The following is a 19,303-nucleotide window of genomic DNA, read 5'->3' as shown; positions in this document are numbered from 1 at the left end:
TCGAAGACAGCGGTCGTGAACAGTGTATTTTATAAAGGGGAGCTCAAAACAGTTAAGAAATAATGAGTAATAAAGAAATCGTTTCACTCGCATATGTATCATACTGATTTTACGAAAGTCGTGTAAGAATTCGTTTTTATTCTTGCTCTCTTTCTGTAAACTCGGTATCACACACATGCTAGTGTAATAATCTATATTTATTACATCTGCGACTGGCAGAAAAACATCCTGATTATTATTTTTTTATCTTATCCAATGATAGTATTTAGTATTTAGTATTTTTATGTTAAATAATGTCTACATAATTATAGTTATGCAAAACGAATTTTACAAACGCAAAGCAAACAGAAATGTAACGGCTATGTCACGTTCGTTTTTGTAAAATTCATAAACCTGGACTTTTTGTAATTGTAATCCAGACGGATTCAATGTATAACGTATCGCTCTTGTTCATCCGGTTTCTCTGTACATTGTCATGTAGGAACGTGTATATGCAGTTGATAAATATCAGTAGCATTAGGAGGCCATGAAAGCTTCAGTCTTCTGAGGCGATTCAATTCGCTGTGCTGAGTTGCATCCCTTGGGCACGGCATAAACATATGAACGTACGTTCGAATTCCAGTTCGCTCAGATCAAATTTCTAGGTTTGTCAGCACCATACCCCGTGGGTTTCACCAAAGAGGTAAACGTCTTAGACTTTCACAACTTCGGGCTTTCTTCCCACATTAGCCTGACACGCCGTGATATAACTAGCATACTGTTCAAACGGCGGCATTGATACTTTTGCCACGTACTTATACAAATACATATGCCTATGACCACGACCCATGCGTGTGTGAAACGAAATATTACCTACATTTCATCCCAGTTCAAAGTATTAGCCCTTTCCTACTGGAATGGCGATTTGATCTCTAACCTTGCCAATGATGTCACGTCCAAGTGTCGTCAGCTCTGTGTGTATTGTGAACGTGCCGCTACTGGACGCCGACGTATGTACGCCTGCCCTATCATGGTCTTTCAAACCAGAAAACGTGACAAGATCTTGAAACAGCGAGCACTGAAACTGAAAAAAATGTCACCCATTTCCCTTTGCGCTTCGTTCTAACTGGTACTTTCCGACTTCAATTTTGTAGAAAATGGTCGCCGTGTTTAGACCTTCTTGTTGAGGCGGAGACACAGAGTAAGTTTAATATGTTATATCTATAGTGATAAGATGGGTAATTGATGAAAATGTTTCACAAAGTCAAGGGACTTCATGAATATACTTGAGGTAAGGCCCAAACATCCAATGTGCATTGAACTTATTTCTACTGTTGCACATGCACATTCCCGCACGTTTATCAATATTGCTTGCTACACATGTAAGTGTTATATACTACTCAAAAGAAGTTAAGGGACAACCCATTCTTCTTGTTTTTGTTTAACCTGTCATGACATTGCAAATTAAGAATCAAGTGATCCTTAACTATTTTGAGTAGTATATATTACCAGATTTCAAATGGTATATATGCATGTATTATATATGGTTCTAAACGTAACGATTTCATAAAATGTAAATGTTACATATTCACAGTTACAACATCAGCACGATGCTACTTTAAGTTATAATCAGGAGGCTGTGAATGGTATTAAACAGACTTTATAATTCTATAATTCAGTATAAAATGGACAGTTAATGAGAAAATGTATCTAATCTTCTACAACTTATTATTAGATACTTTACAAATTCTATCCTGTAAAGGTGTGATAGGTTTAGCAAATCTACCAATTTCAACTTGTAAGGGTAATGTGCCACAGCGTAACTTGCTTAGGATACTACGATGAGACCTGTTCATAATACATGTAACATAGGGTTCAGCAGACAGCGAGTGTTTGAACAATCGATAAGTACGAAGCTTATTTCCATTTTGTAAACCTCTATCATTCCACAATTCTGAATACCAATTATGCTCGTCTAACGCTAATAACTTATATTTTAGACGGGTAAAATCGAATTTGGTTAAATGCAGACCGTCAGAGACAGTTAGATCTAAACTATTAAGCAAATACAAAATTTACCCAGGATTTACGGAATTTTGTGGACAATTTACCAATCCAACAAAGACGTCTATTGGGATCGACAGCTTAAATTCGCCGCCAAACACAAAATATTTCAATATGCTGTTTTGTAAGTGGGCTTGTCCATACAACACATACCAGTTTACACAAAAGTCTTTTTATCTTTTACTCCAAAACATAATGCGGAACACTTCATAAGAAAGCTCGTTCTTCAAAACTGATCAAAGATACCTTATTTGTGAAATATATTGTAGAACAAATATATTCATAAGGAAGGTAAAAAATACTTATTTAGAAAATGCTATATCAATGCTATTAATTTGAATTATCAACGTAATAAATTAGATTACAGGACAGAGTATGCAGTATTTTTCAATGTTGTTGTTCTCCGTTGCAAGATCTCTTGGGAAGAGGTCAGATAGTCATTATATTAGTATTACGTTTACGAAAATGTTTTAACGATCCCTCATCAAATTTACAATGTTTAACCTTCTGTATCCGTACGAAACGTCGGTTTCTATCTTATATATAAATGGGATATATATGTTTCGTTTCTTAAGATTAAAGTAAGAGGCAATACAATCAATAGGCATTGGTTAAATAGTGTCGCTTGTATAAATAATAATCAAATTAAAACATCCTTTAAAGCTAAATATAAAAATACAAAACAAATTTACAATGACGTTTCGCTTACTTTTGGAGACAATTTGTATCTAAATATAACTTGACCTTTGCTGAACCAAACTAAATTATGTTTTGAACCTGGGATATATTGCTACATCACTTAAGAATGCAACATTGACACTGCTGAGTATAATGGTACGTGTGACTTGCAATTACTCTACCAATCTGCCATCGTTGTCGACTTGATAGAATCTGGGACATGGGCATATTGAATTTACAGACACACAGAAACACTTCGGTCTTTTTCGAAAGCAACACTTTTGACAATTAATTATATATAAGCTAATTATTTAAAAACTAATAATTTACATCATGGTAATTAATTATCAGGCATATAATCATTTCATTTTTTACACGTATCGAAGGTGCGCTATTTTGTTACTAAATCATTTTTAAGTAAAAGATTCAATGGTGGAATTTCAAAAGATTATGATTTGTGCATCTGATATATTACAGCACTTATGAGTTGGACTTTAGACAGATTCTATAAGTTTTCGGCATCATGTCATTCACTTTTTCTGCAACATTTTTAAAACCGTTGTGAAATGCAACAAATAAAAATATTGGAAAAAAAGAAATCCAAACACTTAGAAATATTCAAAACAGTTAAGCATATCAGTATATACTATACACGTCAACCTTCGTGTAGATATATGTGTGTTTTTCAGGGGAAACATAAATATTCTTAAACGTTTTAACATATTGTCATTTTTCCATAGAAGCGTATTAGTGCCAACTCGTGTACACACAGTACTACAAGTACATCAGTTTTCTGCATGCTTCTCTGGACTACAAGTAAACATCGGTAAGGGCAGGAAAATTATCAAGAATAAAGCCATGTCCAGAGTGGAAACAAAACTGGACCCAAGGTCCCCTTCACTTCCTTGGAATAGCCCATTGTCTTGAATTAGAAGAAATGATTGATATCAATTATTATTAAGCGTTTTAGAAATCTTCTATCCTGTGCATCTTTTGTGACGAACTTTAATTTACAAATAAATGTCTTGACATACATGGGCATCATAAACTCCATAAAAACATCCTGCAGAAAAGAGGAATCAACTGGACGAATATGAGACCCGTCTTTAACCCCATTAGATCCTTTAATATGCAACACCTACAGACATTATGAAAAACTCACTCAATATTTTTACAAATGTTTCGTAAGGAAACATTATGAAAAAAAAGATCAACATTCCGCAAAATGGAGAAATATGTTACAAGAAGTAACAGACTGGACATGCTACAATAGCGTCCCCTTTTGGTACACTTTGGATACTAAGCTCCAATGATTTCGACACAAAATTCTACATCACTTTCTGCCTACTAACAGGAAATAATTCAAAATCGGATATATAGACAAGTAATATGGACATCAGTGGAACTCTGGCTCTCAAGGAAAGGTCAACATGACCATACGATATGTTTTGCTTGGCTAACAATTCAGGAGCAATGACCCATCAAATCTTACAATTATTCTTTGCAAAAAAGTTATTTTCTAAGTAAAGATACAAAACATATTCCATCCTACCAGATCCAGTATTATTTCGTTCGAAATGTACAGCTCATGAGTTCAGACAGATTCTATAAATGTTGGTCGTCAAGTCATTCACCTTTTCTTTAACATGGAAGTCATTGTTTTCTTTTTGTAAAAATGCAACAAATATAAAATTGTCATACCTTCAAGACATCACCATCGAATAATGACCCATTGCCTGTTAGCAACCATAAACATGAGTGTATACTTTCCTTTGCCCAGCAGTGTAGTTTCTAGAAGGATATTTCACTTCAAGATCATCTTCAGGTTTATTTGCACATCGTGATTAGAAAGACATGTCTGCGATAGCACCTGTTAGCTTCTGCGTTCACTTAAATCTATTCTCAACAGCCGAGACATTGCTGGTTTCATTTCTGATATGTGACACACATTATAATACAGCAGGAGACTGGGAGAGTGTTTTTTTTATTACCGGCACATACCTGTTTAACAGGGAAAACGTCCCCGTCTCTATCTCATGATCCGCGGTTTAAGTTTTAAGTCTTTGTAGTCAAATTTCAATTTTCTGGCTAAAAGTTTCTAACATCAACGCTAATAACCACAAATTGAAACCTTATTAACTGTTTCCATCTGATAAAATATCATATGTTCCTGCAGGCTATAGTGTTATCAACCGGCCAATCAGGCCCTTTCAAACTTCTTAAGCCTCGGGTGGATTTCAATTTTTAATTTATCCAATTAAATTCAAGTACAATGTACAAACTGTCAAAAGTGGTCTTTTATACCCGATTAATCAAAGCTCCTTCCACTACCGTAGCGATGCTATTGACAAGAAATCGACAACCCTCGACAATCAATTTGAAGGAGACAGCATACTGTGACGAACACACATGTCTCGGGTCTACACTGAAATTCGTACCTCCTCTTCTGAAATTGACAATACCCACCAATCAGCTTGCGAGAAATAGACAATGAAATGTACACACGCTATTTTATTACTTTTTCGATATTTACAATAACAAGTGGTTGTGATTTTCAGCTAACGAGATGAAATAGATTGGTGGGGGTCATTACAGTGTTTGGAGATTGTCCGATGATGGTCAAGGCATTGTGTCCGAACAGGAGTGACCAGCAATCCATTAGTCGGCTTTTAGTGGACAGTGGTCACGCTGAGAGATCCCTCAGGGCACACCAGACGCAGGTGATGACCATTGGTCAATATTTGGTGGTGGTCAGAGACAGCATCTTGCCAGCTTCTGTCACAGACAACAGTATTTAGCACTGACCTGCCAAAACAAATAGACAGCTTCCCGCTGTTTGCAAAAGATGACTCCGATTTAACGGTTTATCTCATTATGCAAAAGGTGAATCGACAGTTCAAATAGTTATATAATAAGTAAACCGTGTCGAATAGAGATTAGGCGTATTATGTAAGGAGGGGAAAGGCAATTGCGTAATTGAAAAGACCAATCTTACAATTTTAATTGATTTCCGTACGCCCCTTGAATGTTAAACTGAAATTTGAAAGATCACTAAGGAACGAAAACCATGTCAGGCCTATTTATATATACAATTGTTTCTTAGTTTAATGAAATGTCTTAAAACGTCGCAAGTTACAGCTCCGCCGAAGGAGTTTATCATGGTGATACGTAGGCTCAACTGATATCATTATTAACATGTTTGTAGTATATATAAATATATTGACCGACATGAATCACATTGCCATATGAAATTGATAATATTCCTTATGTTTTAGATGCACAATGTCATAAATGACGGTGCCGTGAATCAATAGCGGAACTTATACGCGCATATATTTAGCTGTGTCAAATGTAATCAATAAATACACATGAACTTTAGATCTTTATTGTGCTCATATCAATATCCTTGTTTAAAACGAAATCAACCCTTTGATGTGTACGTGTATTGGTAGTAGCCCGAACAAAATAACAAATCATAAGTAATGTCATGTAATAATGAACACCACCACCCCTGATGTGCGCATCGGAATTTGAATGATCACTATGACAGATGGGTCAAGCGTGTCTGACCAGTGGGCGAGAGAAGTCAAACTGATCGCCTTGACCACTTGACCATTCTGGTAGCGCCTCCGGGACTGAGATGCAGAGATAGGGGTTTCAGGAAGAGACAACACCTGTGAGTGACCCCTGTCCGGCGGGATGACCCTCTGAATAAAGCAACGAGTGGGATACGGCAGGGAGATCCTTTTGTAGCCTCTGATTTAATACAAATTTCGTATAGTAAGACCGTCGGTTATTTCATCAGGAGGAATGAGTCTTTGGTAGTTTACAAATAAAACCCGGCATATTGATTAGGTCGTTAAGCAGATACGTACCGTGTGTTGCGTGCATTGCGACTATTGTAGGCGTGCTTGAAAGATATCTATTAATTAATAATTTGATTTTGACCTTGGTACGTTTCACTGAACACTATTGTGTCAGCTGCATGTAACTAGACAATCAAATGTATCCACTCCCAGTATATATCATTCTTCGTTAAGCAACCGATATTCATTCCCTCGAATTCATTACCCAATAAAGAAGATTCCAGATCATGAAGAAAATTTGAAAAGAAATGGGGTGAAACAATATTTCCTTGTCATACACATGATTTACTTGTAAAATACTCAGATAATGAGTAATTTGATATTACTAATTATTGTATATTCTTTTGCCATATTCTTAACCAGATTAAAGAATCGCCTTTTATGCCTCTTTTTAACATTTGTGTCCAGAGACCAGTGTTTATTTGTGTTGACGAGTCTGTAATATTGTATCCCGCAATCATGTTTCACAGATTTGCCGGGCGTAAATCGTGGCTATAAACAATAGGGATACATTCGAAAAAATACTGGTTTGTTTAAGCCTTGAAACGAATTAAAAACCACAAAAAAACGTGAATAATTTCAGGTAAAGTTTTCTAGATTGTTCCATAATTCTCTTCAAACATACTTATTCGGTAAATATCATTTTATACTCGGACAAGCTCAATGATACATATTTCAAGATTTAAGATTTATTTAAAAAAATAACATACCCTTCAAACAATTTATAGTCATACACCGAAATCTAATCTACAACTCCGCGAAAGATCGACACTATCAACTGCTCAAAGCATGGACAATATGACACAAACACACATATATCCAGTTTGTATAACTCCTACAAGCCTGCTATTGTTATAAAACACAAACGCTACCTCCAAGCCCCATCTCGCACATACACCATGTAGTTTGCTCTGACCATGTTAGCCAATTACATTTATCACTGAAGCGTCTCATAATATTTCTGTGATTAATCTCATAAACGCGCTGAGATTGGGCATGGGGTAGGCTAGATCGGAAAAGGTAATTTTTCACAGACTGTTTTGCCCTGAAGGAGTTTGATAAAATCTTTAACTTTAGTCTTTCTACGTTCTCTGTGAATCGGAACTTTCAGTTGAACGAAGATTTCAGTTGAAAGGGTGCTTTGTGTAGGTAGAAAGCCTCTTTGTCATGAGAACGGAAATAGTTTTGATGTTGTCCATGAGTGATTTGAATTATTTTACATATCCGGATGCATTCCACGTCCTGATGCTTATGTAAACTATTAATGTTGTAGAGTTTAAGTATATGTATATTATGTTATATCTCGCAATTTAATCATATACATTATACTCACGTTAGACTGGACACGTTAGGCTGAAATTCTGACACCTGATTAGAAGCATCTCAACATAACCATAGCTCACCTTGATAACCGTACTTCAGTATGCTGACTTGTTGATGAAGACAGCCTATTTAATACACATAACCTTTATACCAATCCAAATGACAACATTATGAAAAAAACGCTTTCATGACACTTGTTTGTAATAAAATCCACATTTTCACCTAATGAGAAGTAAATATAGGCTTATTCGCCAAATTAACGTTTCATGTCTTTCAACATTCACGGATTACGACCCTGGGGCATTTCTACAAAGGACGAATGTCTCGTCTATATAGGTTTGAAGTATGTCAACGCCTCCATCGAGATCAACTCAACCAAACATGACAATTCTGTATATTGATAAATATGAATAGGATATTCATATGGACAAAGCCTGAATGTTTCCCAGAAACAGGCAAAGATATGTTCCATTCACCATCTGTATATTTTCGTAGTACGTGATTGAATAGAAAACCACGAATGGTTCTTGTTTTCTGTGAAAACTACATGTCAACGGATGCTTAACTATTTGTAAACAGGCTCTCGGCTATTTATACGCCCTTGGAAGTGTTTTGCGTGTGTGCTGTACAAACATGGTGTAAATACAGATGCAGAGGCCTGCTGGCCTGGCCAGAGGGATGAGGGGCTTCGTAGTTTGAATATTGAAAAAAAATGTGCCCCCCCCCCCCCCCCTACATTAGCATAGCCATCTTTATGTCCGATTGATGACGGAAATAGAAGAGGAATAATCATCGTTTGATGAGTAGCAATCATGGAGATTTGATTCAGATGAGGTCGAGAAAGGTGGACCAGTTTACAACGAAATTGTACCTTATCTTGGATAACAGATGAATTTGTTTCATAATTGGCGGAAGAAGGGCAAGAAATTTACTTCATATTCATAGTTTTTTTTATTTTTCATATCAAAGTGAAATGCGTTTGCATTTGTTGTTTGGGTTTTTTCGTTTTACACAAAACATATTATTTTGTTATAACATACTCACATATATATTTTGAAGTTTTGGTGGAACACCATGTTTTTTATATATACAATCAAAAGCAAAAGTACGTGTGATCATGTTGTTATTCAGATTTTGTATGTGTTAAGTACTTCATCTTCCTTTCCTTAAAGATAAAAGTTCATATCCTTTTTTTCAAATTCAAAGAGTAATTCTGACAAGTAAATACCCTGTTTTTATTTTCATTCCCCACAAATGATTTACATTTGAAAGGGAGAGAAAAATTCATCGTGTGGCTGATTTTGACATCAAAACCATCGGAATCTGCATGGCGGTATGCTAGTATGCACTGACAATAGTGTTACTGTGAGGATGGGTGTGTAAAGCTATATGGACGGTGGGGTAGCAGAGCTGGTAACGTGTATGGCCCGAGGTCGATTCCCACATAAGGGAACAGTGTGTGAAGTCCATTTCTGGACCCACTTGCACAAAGCAACCTTAACACTAAGATGTTTTTGATTTCGTCGAATGTGAAGTGAATAGATAGATACACAGACAGACAGACATTCACACAAAGTACTTAGAAAATAAATAGATTGTGAATAGAACTCATCCTTGACCAGTTTCTGGGAGACATGCAAGCATTATCCTGTTTGTATTTATCAATACACAGATTTAATTGAGTTGATCTCGATGAAGGCGTGTCATACGTCAAACCTATATTTTAAGAGACGTTCGTCCTTTGTAGAAATGCCAAAGTCTTATGATCTGTGTATGCTGAAATATATGACAGGTTAGTTCGACGTGTAAACATATATTTGCTTATCCATGGGTAAAAATGTGGGTTTATTATAAATAAGTGACATGAAATACGATATTTTAAAATAGATCGTCGTTTGTGGGAGTAAAACATGTATATTTGATATGTTGTCTTCCTCTACAAATCAGCATACTTAAGTGAGTGTGTGTGTGTGTGTGTGTGTGTGTGTGTGTGTGTGTGTGTGTGTGTGCTCTTTAGTGTTTCTATAAACTTCTTCCCTGACTCTCCTTAAACTGTTAAACTGTCATATACAAACAATTTCGCGACCGACTGGGGCAACACGCCGTCGATGCAGTCTATTTGTTGTGGCCAAACCTTAACTCAAGCCATGATGTATGATCTAGCAACTCAGTACCTGTCATGATGTAAACACGTGTCTGATCCCTCTTTCCTGAACATATCCCTGTACTTTGGGAAGCACTTTGGTCACAAATGAAAACAAGAAGCCTTCAAATTGGTTTACTGAAACATATCCATGCTGGCCTGATCAACAAAGCGGTTATATCACAGTGTGTCCTGAGGCAGAGCCCGTCAAGATGAAACAACGTGTCACAGACAGGACAACTCATTACCAAGCCTTACCGAACACTGTCTTCGAGATCCAGCAGTTTACGCGGACTGACACCAAGGTACTAATCTACCTTAATTTGGTAACAAATGAAACCCTTCTAGATAAATACCACCCCTGTTATCCAGTAAGAAGTCGTGAGATGTTGTCAATGAGTTCTAAAGCTCCATTTTGGGATGGATACCCGTGTAATCAACGAATTACGTGGTTAAATGAACTTCTAGGGTTACCGGCTTCGTCGGGTAGACGAGTGTTAGTCAAAGATATGTAACACGGTATTAAATAAGAAGTTCACATGAGATACCGATCGGACTAAGTCAGTATTAGATTGCATTGACATGCTTCAACGATACAGTCCATCTCACCGATTTTGGTGTGACGATCGTTCTAAATGATGCTCGGAGTTCGTTTCATTCTGAGGTAACAGTTGTGTTCTACGTGGTATTACATATATGCGTATGTTCAGAATTAAACAATTTTGAAAGTGGAAATATGAATAATGAAGATATAAGGCATAAACTAACCTTTTACCGATCGATCAATTGATATATCGAATAATGCTGACCCCATCTATTGTTTATCGATAGCGGTTATCCACCATCTTAATTTGATATTGTTTTATTCTTCAAGTTTGTTTGTTGTTTAACTCCGCACTGAGCAATATTCCAGCTATATGACAGCGGTCAGTAAATAATCGACTCTGGACCAGAAAATCCAGGGACTGATATCATGAGCATCGATTTACGCAAATGGGATACGATGACATGCATCAACCAAGTCAGCCTGACCACCCGATCCCGTAAGTCGAGACAATCAGAGTCGCATTGCTTGATATCCATTGTACTTACCTGATGTACATAAAGAGTGGGGGTGGTATAAAGGCGACCCCGTTAATCCGGAAAGTGAAATTGTTCACTTAATCCTAATTCCGGATCAAAGAGTCGTTGTTATGTCAATCATACATTTCCGGGCAAAAGAAAGTATGCACTAAGTTTTAAAAACTGAATATGAACCAAAACGTAAAACTTTATTAAAACGTTACAAGGTTGATATCAGTCGCCGAAACTCTGCAAAAGTTATGTCCAAACACAACCATGAGACCTATATAAAATACATCACCATAGAAAAAACATTTCTTGTTTGTTTGATTTTAGCCATCATTATACGTGGATGTATACATTCGGTTGCCCTGCAGTTTATGTAAGGTTCACAAGATCGTCCGTCAGGAGGGGTGTGCGGTATAACGAGGTTTCGATGTATAGACATGACAGGCTCATTACCCAGGAGCATCACGCTATCAGTATTTACTGTGATGTCTCTACACTGATTGACATTTGAGATACATTGCTAGAAGACACATTGAGGTCTGTTAACGGTAATTACTCATCGCACCGAGAGTGTTATAATGATAATGATAAAGTGTTTGAGCACAATTGAAGCACAATTGAACTTTAAGTCGGTACTTGGGAATGAAATACGGGGCTAATACCGTTACTTTGATGAACTGAAATGTGAAAATATACAACCAACGCATTTTCAACTGTAAGGAGCGGAGGCGTTTTGCGATTATCCAGATCTTTGAAGAAAACACCCGTTCTCAGGATTCATTGCCGTCGCAAACATCCAATTTAATTCTTTTTTAATCCTTTCCCACTTTTTAAACAGCTAGACAGTGGGGCCGTTTTGAAACAGAAATAAAACGACGATAACTTTCGTATAAAATGTTCTACTGAAATGAACATCAGCTGTTTGTTATTGGCCCCAAAGCCCGGGATTAAGGGCCGAGATATGATGAAAGATACCGACTCTTTTATAACAGCCTTGCGATTGTCCGACGAAACATGACCGCCTCAAAACGGCCAGCTCATTTGTGTTGATAAGCTGGATGTATAGATACTCACTGCAGCTTCAAATGCGTTTCTGGGAAAGAATCCGTGCGTGCAATCTAAAATATGCGACATATGGTAGCATTTTATCTTTTAATTTGGTCGTTTTGTATTCCAAGCTTACAGTCAAATGGTGTTGCTTACCACATGAATATTCGTCTTATCTCATTCGCATGTCGTTTACCTCTTTGGGTACAAAAGGCACGCGGAATTGATCAAAATGACAATAATAGACTGTATGGTAAATGTTTGTCTGCAGACAAACTGTTTAACATTTTACCATACCATTTTGATGGTATATTTTGATTCTGACAACGTTAACGCAACGAAGTCACGTTCGCCATGTAAAAATGGGTTTGCGTTAACTCATGTTATTATGTTAAATATGAAGCTGTTTTGACATGCATTATGTTCTAATAATTTCAACCAATTTTCTTCTTTGGTTCTGTGAATTTAATTCATTGAATGTTTTTGCTGCAGTCAGCAGTATTACGTAAGTGATTGATAGCATGAACACCTTCACCAAGGGCAACAAGATGGAATGACACACAATGATCCCAGCCATACTTTGAAAAAAAACGATTCAAAATTAGGGTGGTCATGAAAGCTAAACTGCATGTCAAAAGAAAGGATACGCTTAAAGATTGGATTGGACCCAATACTTACAAACCTTATTAAAACGTCACTTTGTTGAAAAAATCCCAGAAACATTGCAAACTTAAGATCCGAAACACAACCATGGTACCCGTATCAAATATATCACGATCGAGTAACCATTTCGTGTTTGTTTCTTTTTTTATCCCGCAATCAAACATAGGTGTGTACTTTTCTCTTGCCGGGAATTTTAGTGTAGGATTCATTAATCCATTTCTTCCATGAACACACAAGGGAATTAATTAGAAAATGAACTAGTTGTTCTATCACGGCAAACATTCACGGCGGACACTTCATGATCTGTTTACAGATCGTGTTTGGGTTAGCATTAGAGCGGTTAAACAGCATTACTTCATGTAGCTATATATAAATAATCGCCAATTTGGCTTAATTACCAATAAACAAAAGTCAGTGGTCATAAATATTTCATCTCAAGTGAAATATTATATTGTTATATTCATATATGAGTTTTTCTTATAACAGTCAACTTCTTAGCATGTGAAATGAATTTGATAAACATAGTACATATTTATTATCTTCCAGGTTTACGTCTACTCAATGCCATCGACCAGCCATGGAAAAGGAGATCTTCCTAATCATTGTCCTCACCCACGTTTCAGTTAATTCATATTTAACTCTGGTGGAGGAAGCCAGTCACCCAGTACTGTTAGGTAACGTGGCCAATCTCACAGACATATCCAGGATACTGGCATCAGAAGACATCAGCTCACTGAGATACACTATAGTTTCCCGTTCAGACAAACTGGACAGGAAATTCGAAATTGATGATATTTCTAGTGACCTATCTGCAGTAGAAGCTATCGACAGAGAAGAAATGTGCAGCGATGTACAAGAGTGTATTTTGAAAATGGACATAGCCGTGCAATCTTTGACTAGTGCGTTTTTCATGAAATTTCACGTCAATATAAAAGTTATTGACATCAATGACAATACGCCAGAGTTTGAAGTTGAAAATTTTCGTACGAGTGTGGCGGAAAATGCGAAAATTGGGTCGTCCATAGCGCTCCCTAATGCTGTAGATAAGGACGGGTCAGCTAATAATCATTTAATTTCCTACAATATATCTCCAACGCATATTCCATTTGACCTGGTGATTAAAGATAATACACCCTGGTTAGTGCTGGTATCCCAGCTTGATAGAGAAACAACACAGCGTTATATAACATCGGTCATAGCCACTGATGCTGGGGATACGACAAGGAATAGTAGTCTTTCCGTGTATATTAATGTTAGCGACGCCAATGACAACCCTCCAGTGTTTCAACAGAAGTCATACGAAACAAGGATACCCGAATCTATAAATACAAATGCTACCATTCTACAAGTTACAGCTCAAGATATAGACGCGGGTGTAAACAGCAGAGTGGAGTATTCGCTTGCTAGAGACAATTCACCAAATGTGAAAAAGTATTTTCAGATAGATCCGTTATCTGGTGGAGTACGTGTTCTGACATCACTACGATCGGAAGGTGGGAAACAATTTGATATAACGGTACAAGCCTCCGATTCTGGATTTCCTGTACTGTCAGCATATGTTTATATAGCCGTTTTCATAACGGATACCCAGAATGACGCTCCGTCGATAAACACACAGCTGCTCTTCAGTCGAAACGGAGTTGCATCGATTCAAGAGTCTTCTCCCTTTGGGCGAGTTGTCGCCCTTGTTAATGTTGACGATAACGATTCTGGTTTTAACGGCGAAGCCATTTGCTCCATGGAAAATAACTATTTTCAACTTCAAAGACTTCAACAGAATGAATATAAAGTGTCGTTACGACGACCATTGAACCGAGAGCTGGTATCAAAGCACGATCTCTTCATCAGCTGTCATGACTTGGGAAATCCACCTTTAACATCCACATCGTCGTTTACAGTTGTAGTTGAAGATATAAATGACAGCCAACCAGTGTTTGAGAGTGACATATATCGGTTTGTTGTACAAGAAAACTCCACACTACCCATGTACATAGGCAAGGTTTCGGCGCTGGACAGGGATGCGGGGATCAATGGTGACGTGATGTATGACCTTGTCGGTGACGTCAACAACAAACAATTCATGTTTAGTATAAATAACACGGGTCACATTGCAGCAAATACATATCTGGATTATGAAATGTCGTCCCAAATAGTTCTGAACGTATCCGCAATTGATATGGGAGAGAATCCCTTAACAGCAACAACCACGGTATTCGTCAACGTTACGGATAAAAATGATAACTCCCCGCTGTTTGAAAAATCGTTATATTCTTTCCGTATCCTTGAAAACGAGCCGGTGAAATATGTACTGGGGTGTGTGTTAGCTAAAGACGCTGATTCGGGGGTGAACGGAAATGTATCCTACACCGGATTGACGGAAGGCAGACAAGATGTCTTACCTTTCTTAGTGACGTCAACCGGATGTGTTACCCTTTCTGAAAAGTTGGACTACGAGCGAATCAATACATACGAATTCGGAATTGTAGCAACAGATCACGGAGACCCCGTTATGAACACGACGGCTTTTGTGTCGATTTCTTTAATCGATGAAAATGACAACAATCCTGTTATTGTTTTTCCTATGGAGAATAATGACACCATCGTCATCGGACACAGAACCGCAGCAAAAACAGACATCGCTGTAGTCCAGGCTTATGATATGGACAGCAGTGAAAACGGCAAGTTACTTTACTCGTTAGTTTCACAAAATGAGTCGGATCTCTTTGAAATTGACACTACTTCCGGTTATATTTCAACCACCCGTGAAATAGACATAGTACACGATATAGACACCTACATACTGTGGATCCATGTGTCTGATTGTGGCACGCCTCAGCTACAGGCAACAGCTTATCTCAGCGTTCTAATTCAGGAATTATCGGTGATGGATGAGGGAGTTTCAGACCGCTTCAAGAATTTAAAGATCGTTACGGTTCTGGTCTGTGTGACGGTTCTGTTGTCCTTATCGGTCATGACGATCGTGTGTCTTATTAGATATTTGGACAAACGAAAAAAACAGGTTAAGATTACCAGACCGAGACATCTGGGTTTACGAGACTTCAACGAGATCACGATCGCCCCTGAAATGTACAACTCCACCACATCTGATAGGACGAAATATGTTGCTAATAACATGTCATACCTCACTGATTTATCTGATGGTCAATCAGTGTACACAAGTACGGCCTCAAGGCAAAATAGATACAATGATGTCATAAGGTCGTCACGTGACCCAAAAATGAATTCAAATGATGATGATGATGATGAAAAGAAATCATGTCGACATCATAAAAGGGTAGGTTGTATCAGATTGTCGAGTTGAATTTAGTACAGATGTGTTTGATTAGGTCTCCGATTTTATGTTGTTGCTGATGGTGTGATGGGGTGACGGATGTTGGGGAAGGGCGTCGTAAGACTGCAGGCGAGGAACTACACAGTATGACAGCAATAAACTCAGATATCTCGAATGTATAAAGTATCTCGAATGCCTGAGTATGTCAATATACTTTGATATATATAACAACATACATACATACATACATACATACATACATACATACATGCATGCATGCATGCACGCACGCACGCACGCACGCACGCACAAACACATACACACACACACGATGTGACGTTGTTTTCGGAATGCTATTCGTTTTAAAATGAATAATACTGATCCTCACTTTGAACCTATAAATCAATTTGTATACTTTCCAAATCGTTTTGCTTTTGATATGTATCGTTTTATATCGAAAATCGATATCGCTTTGCTGATCAATATTTGATTCATTATTTTGTCACTCACATATTGTGTCAGGGTCAGTTTGTGTATATGCTGGTTATGTCGAACGATCAGATGTGCCGATTGTTTAAGAGTATAGTTACCGTGGGTCTTTGCAGAGAGTTATAGGTTAGAATGTTTGTGACTGTATTCTAATTCACATTTATTAGATAAATCAGCTTATCCAGAATATTGACGCAAATATTTGCAGGCGATGCAAGCTGGCGTGAACACGTGGAAGCCTGTCAATGACCTTCACTCTGATCCTGAGGTCAGCGTCCTTGACATTATGCAGCGTCACAATCAGGTCGTGCGATCGGTCAAGGCCAACCGAAAACAAAGACATAAATGTGTATGTATCAAGAGGATTTGTACGTTTACTAGTTTACTTTTATTACAAGTCCGTATTCGAACCTGCACCAAACAAACCAGTGGTCGATACCATGAGCAACGAACTACTTCGACTGTAAGCGATGATGCACAATCAGCTTCGTTAGAAATACATACGTCTTGGGACCTAACCTTTTCCGTTGACCACACGGAGACATAGCTGATTGCACAGTAATTCATCAAGTTTAATCGCTGGTGCTGATCCACACCATTGAAGAGCTTCAGCAACAGGTGGAGAACTGACTGTTGTAACCTATGATTGTGGGTTCGAATCCCGGTTCGCCCCGAAAATGTTGCAAGGTTTTTCAACACCATACCCACGCACGTGGGTTTCACCAAAGTGGAAAACATTTGCGAAATGCATCACGTCAGGCTTTCCTCCCACATTAAGCTGACACGCCGTGATATAACTGGAATACTGTTCAAAACGGCGTTAAAGCCAACTCACTCACTCACTCGCTCACTTGCAGATAAAACCCCGGAATCAACAATTATTAGACTCGTTGTTTTAAGTCATTTTATTTATGAACCCTGTGAATGAGAAAAAGGTATTTACGCAAAGTTTGTGTATAACAGTTTTATTTAAATCTTAAAAAATAGAGGGTAAAATCTCTTTGATCCTTCTGTATTTTATTATTTCCCCGCATCTTTCATCCACGGGGGAAAATCGTTGTCTTTATTGTTTGATGAAAATATGTGCTTGGCAAGTATGAGAAACAAGTCTCAATTTAGGTATGTTGTCGCAAATAGCTATCTTTACTGATTCATAGCAGTGATGCTGCTTTTCGTCTTTCAGCTGATACTGTTTCCTTTCCTCTCTATGTTTGATTTACAAAGTGACTAAATATTCAAATAATCAGTGTTCTATTTCATGTAGGTAGCTGATGTATTTTACAAAGAAGAGTTGGGCTGGAGCTCCAGAGATCCCCTCGGAAGTGACAGCGGTGTCGGCGGCAGTGATATCGAGATGAAAATGTCTAAGGTTTGCCCCCCTCTATACTCGATACCTATGATCATAGATATTAAAGGTAGCAGCAGGCAGATTGGCCTAAGTCGCTGTAATGTGCTCTACATAGTTTCCCTGAGTTGATCCCGGAGCCGATGATAGTTATTATGATTTTTGTAAGCACCTTACCCGTCGGTTCACCAGAGTGATGGACGTGTTGAAACTTCGTGAAGCTGGTTATCTGTGCAACCTATATAGAGTTGACACGACACGCAGTGACTGTTTAAAAGCTCAGCAATGTCCCTGAACTAAAATCGTTTAAGTTTAGAGAGTAATCAAGATTGTTGTTATCTTATGCATATAGTATTCATAATCGCAACTAAACAAACAACTCTTGAGGCCACAATAAATTAATTATGAGATATTTCAGCTCAATTTCCAAATATGTGGACCAAGGGCTTTATATAAAAGGCCGCCTCCATGGTCTAGTGGTAGAGCGTCCGCCCGGAGAGCAGAAGGTCCGGGGTTCGATCCCCGGCCGCGTCATACCAAAAGACGGTAAAAGGTGGTACTTGTTGTTACTCGTTGGCTCGGATTCAGTATACTGTGTCTGAGTGGGTATTAATGTTAAACTGCGGCATGGTATCTCGGTGGGCTAGCACAATAAAACTATAAATCGGCATTAGTCCATACAAGTACAAGCACCCCCCCCCCCCCCCCCCCCCCCCCCCACACGTGCATGCAAGTCCCTATATAAGTGCAATAATCTTGGACGCGACGTCTCCCCTCACCATTATATACTACTCAAAAGAAGTTAAAGAACACCCGATGTTTTTCAAATGACTATAGTTAGTCTGTCCTGGCCGATGGGTATTACAACATCCTTCATTCCAGTTGTGGGTGTTCTCTGACATATTTTGAGTCTATAATTTTGTTCAAGGCATAATTTCAAAATTTCCAATATTTTTGCAGATTACGATACCTGTTTAGGAAGGATGGGTGTCGAAGAAGCAAACGACAGCTGTTTTCTGTGGCTCTCAGTGATATGATGATGACCGACAACCACGTGCCGCAATCTTGGTCATCAGCAATTGACCGCTACCGTGGCGGTGCCCTGTCTCCATAGTGCATTTGCTCAAGGCGGAACGGAATTCAAATGGGTTCAAATCCAGCGTACAATTCTTTGTATCCGGCCACGAATAAAATACATGTATACAATTTACGACTGAAACGATTGACCGACACAACATCACGATGTTGTCAAACAAGTTATAACCGTAATCAAATTTGTTTTGTTTGTCTGTTTGTTTGTTTGTTTGTTTGTTTGTTTGTTTGTTTGTTTGCACTCAGCAATA

At 38.0% G+C, this 19,303-nt stretch overlaps 1 protein-coding gene across 1 annotated transcript; it reads left to right on the top strand.

Moving 5' to 3' along the window:
* Nucleotides 1–13,411: 13,411 nt before the first annotated feature.
* On the top strand, nucleotides 13,412–19,074 carry LOC139450977 (protocadherin beta-15-like). Its single transcript, XM_071232800.1, has 4 exons — nucleotides 13,412–16,129; nucleotides 16,824–16,964; nucleotides 17,880–17,977; nucleotides 18,921–19,074. The coding sequence occupies exons 1-4, from the start codon at nucleotides 13,412–13,414 to the stop codon at nucleotides 19,072–19,074; spliced, it is 3,111 nt and encodes a 1,036-aa protein (XP_071088901.1).
* The last annotated feature ends 229 nt before the right edge of the window (nucleotides 19,075–19,303 follow it).

This window comes from Haliotis cracherodii, unplaced genomic scaffold (assembly GCF_022045235.1).
Source record: "Haliotis cracherodii isolate W230 unplaced genomic scaffold, xgHalCrac1.p SCAF_8, whole genome shotgun sequence".
NCBI lineage: Eukaryota > Metazoa > Mollusca > Gastropoda > Lepetellida > Haliotidae > Haliotis > Haliotis cracherodii.
The sequence above is the reverse complement of the archived record's forward strand: the minus strand, read 5'-3'. Positions and strand labels throughout refer to the sequence as shown.